Source organism: Gadus morhua, chromosome 23 (genome assembly GCF_902167405.1).
Source record: "Gadus morhua chromosome 23, gadMor3.0, whole genome shotgun sequence".
NCBI classification, from domain to species: Eukaryota; Metazoa; Chordata; class Actinopteri; order Gadiformes; family Gadidae; genus Gadus; species Gadus morhua.
This window is the reverse complement of record NC_044070.1, coordinates 19,706,747-19,716,746: the sequence shown is the minus strand read 5'-3', so window position 1 is coordinate 19,716,746 and position 10,000 is coordinate 19,706,747. Positions and strand designations below refer to the sequence as shown.

At 46.2% G+C, this 10,000-nt stretch overlaps 1 protein-coding gene across 1 annotated transcript in view; it reads left to right on the top strand.

The window, feature by feature from the left end:
• LOC115537402 (receptor-type tyrosine-protein phosphatase mu) overlaps window positions 1–10,000 on the top strand; it is a gene marked incomplete at its 5' end in the record, with an annotated part of 37,102 nt that overhangs the window by 5,711 nt on the left and 21,391 nt on the right. Inside the window, 4 exon segments of the mRNA XM_030349318.1 lie at window positions 1,302–1,313; window positions 3,167–3,360; window positions 5,847–5,855; window positions 9,345–9,432. Coding sequence (XP_030205178.1) covers window positions 1,302–1,313; window positions 3,167–3,360; window positions 5,847–5,855; window positions 9,345–9,432 — 303 coding nt within the window.

Genomic DNA, 10,000 nt, shown 5'->3' with positions numbered 1-10,000 from the left:
CTCACTCATACCTATAGACATATTGGGCAGGGTAACCGTCAGAGTACATTGATGTGGCAAACGATAAGGTTTAGACACAGCGAGGATAGTGGAATATGAATTCAAATATATTTCTATCCATGTACAATTTTTTAAATGTAAAGAAGAAGTCACATTCCCTGCTTCCTACCCTGATTCCATCTAACAGGAGCCACAAACCTCCCCAACAGTAGCCCCAAACCCCCCAACAGTAGCCCCAAACCCCCCTAACAGTAGTCCCATACCCCCCTAACAGTAGCCTTTAGCACTCCTGACAGTAGCCCCTAACACTCTTAACCGTGCCCACTGCCTCCGTCCGTTGACTGATCCCCGTTGACTTTGAATGGGGACGGACGCGCAATGCATTGTGGGTCCGTTCGCTCCGTCAAAAAGTTTGAAAAATGTTCAACTTTTTCGGCAGCGACGGATCCGTCATCCAATCAGATCGCGTATGCAAATGTGTGCAATGTGTCGGGCTCTTACGACCCCGGAAAGCTCCCCCATCCGTCAGCCAAGCCTTCCGACGTCCTTCTGACTGACGGTGCAGTGGGCATGAGGCGTAACACTCCCAACCTAGCCCCTATCACTCCTAACCCTAGCCCCTAACACCTCTTACCCTAGCCACTAATTCCTCTTACCCTAGCCACTAATTCCTCTTACCCCAGCCCTAACACCCCTAACACTAGCACAAAGCCCTTGCCCTTAGTCCCGATAACCCTAGCCCATTTGCCCCCCTAATGCTAGTCCCTTATCCCAAACCCTAACTTTGGCCCCTTTAACCCATAACCCTAGCCCAACCCCTTTTACCCTAGCCCCTAAAACCTCCTACCCTTGTCCCCAACATCCCTAACCTCCTTAACCCCTGGCACCCCTAAATCCCCTAGCCCAAACCCCTAACTGCCCCAACGGTGGAGCAGGAGCACATAATGGTCTCATCCATCCCTACGCCAACGTGCCTCCGAGCCCGACAGCAGCGCAGGCCCAATAGGCGCTACGTAGCATTCCGACGGAGTCAGGGCCAGCTCAGCAGGGAGGGCTAGCAGCTGGTTGTGTTTCACCGCCTGATGTGTTTGCTAAAGAGATTCAAACCTGCTCCATAATCCACTCCATAGTTAGCCCAGGAGGTCCAGGCCAGGCGAGCTAGGCTAGGGGAACGGAGCAGTAGCCTTAGAGGTAGGCTAGCCTTAGCAGCAGGCTAGCTAGCTAGTGCAGGCCGTCGGTACTGAAGCCATGTTGATGCTGACCCTCTGCCTCTCTCCCTCTCTTCTCTCTGTCTGTTTAAGTGCCCATTCATGGTAAGTTGGTGAAGCGGTTAAATCATTCTGGGTACAGGACGTTCTCCTCCTCCATCATGCACGCACATCTTGTTTGCATATTACCCACAATCCTCCTCATGCTGTCCATCGTGTCATCACCTGTCCATCAGTTAGCATGGCAACCCCACCCGACCCACGCACACACATCCCCCCCACTCGTGGAGTTGTGACATCATATCCTGTTCCGAAAGTAAGCCAACTAGGACTCAGTTGTCATCTGCCCAGGTGTCTGTCTGTCTGTGTCTCTCTCTCTCTCTCTCTCTCTCTCTCTCTCTCTCTCTCTCTCTCTCTCTCTCTCTCTCTCTCTCTCTCTCTCTCTCTCTCTCTCTCTCTCTCTCTCTCTCTCTCTCTCTCTCTCTCTCTCTCTCTCTCTCTCTCTCTCTCTCTCACTTTCTCCCTCACACCGATTGGCAGCTGTTGTTGTCGTGGTGCACGCTGTGTTTTCTTTCACTCAACCAATGACAAAACACAGCCTCCATGATGTCATCAAGTCTCTTCACCGAGTGGTTAGTTGAGTTTTTGAAGTGAAAGGCTAGCTAGTGAGGTGGTAGACAGACAGGTCACCAACTAGCTTATTAGTTCGAAGATAGACCTAGGCTAACTAGCTACCGAGCTAGTCTGCAGATAGATCTAGGGTAGCTAGTTGATCGCTAGTAAGAAATAGACTAGCTAGCTTTAGATCTAGGGTTAGGAGGGTCAGGGGAACGAGACAGTGTTCATGTTTCAGAATCACAGCAACACTCGCTGTCACACTATCAGATCTTATCCCTGCATTTGTTGCCATGGAAGCCATCCTGTATTTGTTGCCATGGTAGCCTTCGATGTGTTACCAATGTAGCCATCTCTGTATTGCCATGACAGCCATCCCTTTGTTCGTTACCATGGTAGCCACCCCTGTGTTACCATGGCATCCATCACCGTGTTACCATGACAGCCATCCCTGTGTCCGTTACCATGGTAGCCATAACTGTATTCGTTACCATGGCAGCCATCCCTTTGTTTTTTACTGTTGCAGCCATCGCTGTGTTCGTCTCTATAGCAACCGTCCCTGTGTCTGTCCCCATGGTAGTCGTCCCTATGTTTCCATGGCAGCCACCCATGAATCGCCAAGGCAACCATCCATGTTTTCGTTTCCATGACAGCTGTCCCCATGTCAGCCATTGCTGTGTTACCACGGCAGCATATGTCTGGATATTAGCACATGCGTGTTTTGCATGTGTCATGTGTCATATGGGGCTCGTAGCTACGCTAATGATAGCCATAGCTAGCAAGCTAGCTCTTGTCAAACAAGCTCTATTACAGAATAATGCGCTAATTTGACATGTTGTTCCAGCGTCGTTTATAATACAAACTAAGATTCTATTGTTATATTTTGCCTCAGTGTTGATATCTAAATAAAAAGTAGAGCTAAGGTGCTAATGGGACATGTTGTCTAAGTGTTGACCTTCACACCATCATCATCATCATCATCATGACCCTTTGTTAGATGTATGTTAGGAAGTAGGTTTTTGTGTGTTTGTCTGTGTGTGTGTGTGTTTGTAAATGTGTGTACGTGTCTTTGTGTGTGTTTGTGTGTAAATGTGTGTACGTTTCTGTATGTATGTCCTAATGTGTGTATGTGTGTGTGTTAAACTGTGTCTGTGTGTGTCCATATGTTTGTTGATGTGTCTGTATATATGTGTGTGTCTATATGTGTGTCTATACGTGTGTTAATGTGTGTGTCTATACGTGTGTTGATGTGTGTGTCTGTATGTGTGTTGACGTGTGTCTATATGTGTGTGTGTGTCTATACGAGTGTTGACGTGTGTGTCTACATGTGTGTTGACGCGCAGACGACAGCCAGACGCTGACCAGTGACACCAGTAGCCTGGTCCAGGCCCACGGCTTTAAGAAGCGGCCGGAGGAGCGCGAGGCCGTGCCCTACCAGACCGCCCAGCTGCACCCGGCCATCCGCGTGGCCGACCTCCTGCAGCACATCACCCAGATGAAGTGCTCCGAGGGCTACGGCTTCAAGGAGGAGTACGAGGTGAGAGCCGCAGTCTCCCGAACCGCTCAGCCCCCGAAACCCGAACTTTGAGCTCTAACCCGAACTCTGAGCTCTAACCCGAACTCTGAGCTCTAACCCTGAACCCTAACCCCCTAACCCTAACGCTGACCTCTAACCCTGAACCCTAACCCCCTAACCTACCTCTAAACCTGAACCCTAACCCTGACCCTGAACTCTGCCCCCAGTCCCCTAACATTATTCACGACCTCTGACCCCGAATCCTAACCCTGAACTCTACCCCAGTCCCCAAACACTGTTCATGACCTCTGACCCCGAATCCTAACACTGAACTCTGCCCCCAGTCCCCGAACACTACTCATGACCTCTGACCCTGAACCCTAACCGAACCCTAACCCTTAAAAAACGCGGTCTGCATCATCAACTCTGTTTGAGCAAAACATGTGTGGAGACATAAGACCCCCCAAAGTCATTCCTCCAGATCAGATCAGCGGAGAGCTCCTATGCTTGGTCTCCTAGGCCTGCTGACGGATGACGTCAATGGTTGAACTTTCTAGGATCTTTCTGCAGAACGGAGTTGATGTTGCATACCATGATTTATTAACAACACACGTATGAGGCACTACCGTTACATTATAAAATACACAACACATGTACGAAGCACTACTGTAATAAAACACACAACACACATATGAAGCACTGCTGTTATATTATAAAAAATACACAACCCACGTGTGAAGCACAACTGTATTAAAGACATAACACATGTATAAAGCAATACTGTTACATTATAAAATACACAACACGAATATGAAGCACTGCTGTTACATTATAAAATACACAACACAGGTATGAGGAATTACTGTTATATTAAAAATACACTACACTCGTATGAAGCTCTAATACACTACTGTTAAATACGAAAATGGCTACGATGACGGTTCTCCTTTAACCTAACCCTGAAATCTAACCACACACACACACACACACACACACACACACACACACACACACACACACACACACACACACACACACACACACACACACACACACACACACACATACACACATATCCATACATTCATGCATACATACACACACAACAACACACATACACACACACAAAACCCACACAGGAACATCAATAGCAGCAGTTAGGAGAGTGGAATCTTTCAGGCTCATGTATGTTTGTGGTTGTGTGTGTGTGTGTCAGTGTTGGTTTGTGCGTGTGTGGAGGGGGGAGAGGGGTGCATTCAACTTCAGTCATGAAGAAAAAGTTACTAATGGACGTTATTTTAATAGATGTCTTAGATATCTTCTCTCTCGCTCTCCATCCCCCATCTCTCTCTCTCTCTCTCCATCACCCATCTCTCTCACTCTCTCTCTCTCTCTCTCTCTCTCTCTCTCTCTCTCTCTCTCTCTCTCTCTCTCTCTCTCTCTCTCTCCCTCTCTCCCTCTCTCGCCCTCTCTCTCTCTCTCTTTCTCTCTCTGTCCTATCACACACACATGCATAATAGATTCTCCCTGGCAGCCAATGGTCAAAACAGTGAATGGTGTGTGTTGTGTGTGTATGTGTGTGTGTGTGCGGGGGGGGGGGGGGTTGTGTGTGTTTGTGTGTGTGTGTGTGTGTGTGTGTGTGTGTGTGTGTGTGTGTGTGTGTGTGTGTGTGTGTGAGAGTGTGTGTGTGCGTGCGCATGTGTGTGTGTGTGAGTGTGTGTGTATGTGTCTGGTAGAATGCTAGCGGCCTAGCCTCAGGGCTGTTCCATTATATATACTGAGTGTACACACACACACACACACACACACACACACACACACACACACACACACACACACACACACACACACACACACACACACACACACACATACACACACACCGATTTCACCCTCCATTTGCAGAGTTAGAGCTGCAGAATAGTTCCTGTCCGTCTCTCTCTCAGTCAGTCTGTCTGTCTGCATGTCCTTCTGCCTGCTTGCCAGTCTGTCTTGTTGCTTGCCTGTCCGTCTCAAAGATATTAAATGTTCTAAACTATGTGTTTTACACTATATGTATGGTTATGTGTATGTGTGTGTTTGTGTGCGTGCATGCTGTGCTTCTGTGTGTGTGTGTGTGTGTGGTGCCCGTATTCCCTTGTGTATACTATTATCGCACACACACACATACACAATTGTGTGTATGTGTGTGTGTGTGTGCATAGTGTTCTTAATATTTTTTACTGTTGAGGTTTTTGTAGTTTTTTAAACTGTGTATGTCTAGTGTTTTCAACTAGTGTTGGTCTACTGTATTTAACTGTAGGTGTGGTCGTTAGAGTGAGTGTGTGTGTGTGTGTGTGTGTGCGTGTGTGTGCGTGTGTGCGTGTGTGTGCGTGTGTCCGTGTGTGTGCGTGTGTGCGTGTGTGTGTGTGTGTGTGTGTGGGCAATGCATAGCAGACATTACTAGTCAATCACTGATGACTCTTATCTTCCTCATGCTTCTCATTAAATAACGTCTGATTGGACAGATTAACGAGGTAAGACAGCTTCAAGTATCTAACACCATAGCTGAGAGCTGACGGGCTAATGCTAACTGACAACCTCATGTTTGTTAAATATACCAGGTCATAGCTGTTAGCTGGCAGGCTAATGCTGACTGTGAAAATCATCTATATTACTGTGGATATACCAGGTCATAGCTGTTGTACTTTGAACATAATGTATCTCAGACACACTAGTTGATAGCTGTGAGCTGAGAGGCTAATGCTAACTGTTAAAAGCATATATCTTAGAGAATACATAACAGGTAATATCCTATAGCAGACAGACAAAATAATGTATCATAGAGAAGATATATCAGGGCATAGCTGTTGTCTGACTGGTTAATATTAAATGTTAAAATCATGAATATACCAGATCATAGCTGTTAGCTGAAAGGCTAGCGCTAACTGTTTAAATCATCTAAATACCTGGTCATAGCTATAATTGATAGGCTAATGCTAACTGTAAAAATCATATTATTATGGCTATACCAGGTCATAGCTGTTAGCTGGCAGGCTCATGATAACTGTTCACATAATGTTAGTGACTGATGTTTGTGATTCCGGCGTTAAATTGTCGAGAGCTTTGTTTCTCTCGACTTAAATATGAGTGTAACCCTCTGTAACACTCTGAGAATATAGAGAATTTATAATATGTTAGTTAACAGTCTGGGTTAGTTGTGTGCAATAGTTCTGCAATTAGTAATTGGTTCTTTGCTTAATTTCTCTTGTAGTTAACAATAAGTATACATCGTCTGAGTAGCTGGGGTGTATTTATGTTGCAGCAGTGTAACAGAATTAATCATTAACTGTTAATGAAGGAGGATTTAATGAAAAGAGAGATTCTTAAAAATAAATGTTATTTTTGTGTGGAATATATATTATATATGCTCTCAAGACTTGTGGTTTTCAAGATAGAGAGAGAGCGGGGAAAAAAGAGAGAGTGAGGGCAAGAGAGAGCGGGAGGAAGAGAGAGGGGGAGAGAGAGAGGGAGAGAGAGAGAGAGAGATAGAGCAAGATACAGGGGGAGAGAGAGCACAAGAGAGAGGGGGTGAGCAAGAGAGTAAAAGAGAGAGAGAGCAAGAGAGAGAGCGAGAGAGAAGGGGGGAGAGAGAGGGGGAGAGAGAGAGTGAGATCTGTGAACTCATGCGGTTCAGAAACTTCCCCCCACTGTCGTCCAATCAGATGAGTGCTTGTGAGCGGCGAGCCGAGGGCTTGGCCAATTGGAAGGTAGGAGGAAGAGCCTGAGGGGAGAAACAAGGCCCGGGGCTAGCCTAGCAGCGCTAGCAGGAAGCTAACTTAATAAGATATGAGGATTTAATGACTAGAGACTAGGATTGTACCTGCTACTAGTTATGTGGAACAACACAACCATAGTACTATATTATAGATATAAGTATGTATATGTATTTATATTTCTATACTCTTTGTCCACATAAACACAGTCTACTCACTACAGTTGGGAACTGCTTTACGTGTGTGTGTGTGTGTGTGTGTGTGTGTGTGTGTGTGTGTGTGTGCGTGTGTGCGTGTGTGCGTGTGTGTGTGCGCGTGTGTGCGTGCGTGCGTGCGTGCGTGCGTGCGTGCGTGCGTGCGTGAGTGCGTGTGTGTGTGCGCGCGCGTGTGTGTGTGTGTGTGTGTGTGTGTGTGTGTGTGTGTGTGTGTGTGTCTGTTGGGGGGAGGGTGGTTGTGGAAAGAAAATCAATGGGAATTATTTTTATTTTGAGAGAGACAGACAGACACTGATGGATATCTGTCTGTCTCTGCTCTTCAAGAGGCCATGCTCCATTAGGCATGATGTCATTCACTCCTCTTGTTAGGCATGATGTCATTCACTCCTCTGGTTAGGCATGATGTCATTCACTCATCTTCACGATGTCATACGCTGTTAGGCATGATGTCATTCACTCCTCTGGTTCAGGCATGATGTCATTCAGTCCACTTCGTGATGTCATACTCTGTTAGGCATGATGTCATTCACTCCTCTGGTTAGGCATGATGTCATTCACTCCTCTGGTTAGGCATGATGTCATTCAGTCCTCTTTGTGATTTCATACGCGGTTAGGCATGATGTCATTCACTCGTCTTCGTGATGTCATACTCTGTTAGGCATGATGTCATTCACCCCTCTGGTTAGGCATGATGTCATTCAGTCCTCTTCGTGATGTCATACTCTGTTAGGCATGATGTCATTCACTCCTCTTCACGATGACATACTCTGTTGGGCATGATGTCATTCAATACTCTTTGTGATGTCATTCTCTTCTCTGCATGATGTCATACTCTGCTTTATGTCATGCTCTGCATGGTGAGATTTAGTTTTCTGGTCGATTTCTGGCCATGTAACTAAATATCAGTTAACGTGGTTAGCCATGAGGTAGTAGCCTGTTTAGTTATGAGGTGATAGCCTGGTTAGCTTTGAGGTTGTTCGATATTAGGTGAAATATTAGGTGACTAGCTATTTGTGATTAACTATGTGTGACTAGCGAAGAGTGTTTAGCAAAGTGTGATTGGCTACACGTGGTAAGATGTGCTGGATTAGTTGTGTATTGTTAGTTAAGTGTGGGAAGTTATGTGTGGTTTACTATGTTTGATAAGCAGAGCGTTGTTAGCTGTGTGCGGGTAGCTATATTGGATTAGTCTGCGTAGTTAAAGATCCTAGAACGTTACTAAGTGTGTTTAGTTCGGCTTCCTGGGAGCCCTGGTTAAATGTTCAACTCTAGTTGCCATGGTTATCCTATCCAGGGGTATTATGGGTAATTGAGACATGAAAGGGACACTGAGGCTGACAGCTGGATGGACAAAGATGGAATGATGTCACAACGCTCGCGTGATTGGTCCTCTTGTCTCCAATACAAAACACCCTATCATTATCTAGTTCCACCGGAGATGAAGGGAGGGGAAAAGGAAAGAGAGGGAGAGAGAGAGAGAGAGAGAGGGAGAGAGAGAGAGAGAGAGAGAGAGAGGGAGAGAGAGAGAAGGAAAGAGAGAAGGAGTTAAGACTTCCTGAATGATAAGTGATTGAGAGAGATAGAGAGACTAGGGAGATCAGAGAGAGACACATAGAGAGAAAGAAATAAGGGGGAGGGGTAGGAAGAGACTGGTTTATGGTCAAGAAAGAGAAATAGAGAGAGAGTGAGAGACAGAGGTCGATGAATTGAGGCAGGGGAAGAGGGGGTTGATAAAGGCACGTATCAGACAGCTTTGAGACACATCAGACCAACTGTAGAGACTGTTTCCAAGTGTGTAGTTTAATAGCCACTGCCCGAGCCACTATGTTCAAGTTGTTCTGGATGGATTCACATGACGACTGTGTGTGTCTGTCTCTCTCTCTCTCTCTCTCTCTCTCTCTCTCTCTCTCTCTCTCTCTCTCTCTCTCTCTCTCTCTCTCTCCTTCTCTCTCTCTTTCCCCCTCTCTCTCTCTCTCTCTCTCTCTCTCTCTCTCTCTCTCTCTCTCTCTCTCTCTCTCGCTTTCTCTGTCTCCAGAGTTTTTTCGAAGGACAGTCCGCTCCGTGGGATTCCGCTAAAAAAGACGAGAATCGCCTGAAGAATCGCTATGGAAACATCATCGCCTGTACGTACCACATGACGGGACGGTCCATATGCTGCAACGGATGTCACATCGCTAACGGCTACCATGCTAACTGCATTGCTAACATTAATACTGATGCCATTATAATGCTAATGCTATGCTATTGGTTTTACTACAATGTCCTGCAGGCACACATTTAACATCACACAAATGCACACACACATACACAAGCACACACAAGCACACACACAGACAAACAGACAGACACACACACACACTGCCCTTTAAAGAAAAAAGCCTGTCTGTAGAAATGAGCAGCAGAGCAATCTCACCATTGTAAATAGAGAGTGACAGCTGTGACAGCCAATGAGCTTCAGGCTATAAACCTGCTGGGAGGAGCAAATAAATCAACAGAATAAATAAAATCTGTCACTCAGACAGAGAGAGAGACAGAGAGCGAGAGACAGAGACCGAGGGACAGAGAGCGAGAGACAGAGACAGAGAGAGAGACAGAAAGACAGACAGAGGGAGAGAGATAGAGAAAGAGAGACAGACGGAGAGAGATAGACAGAGCAAGAGCCAGAGAGAGAGACAAATAGCGAGAGACGGA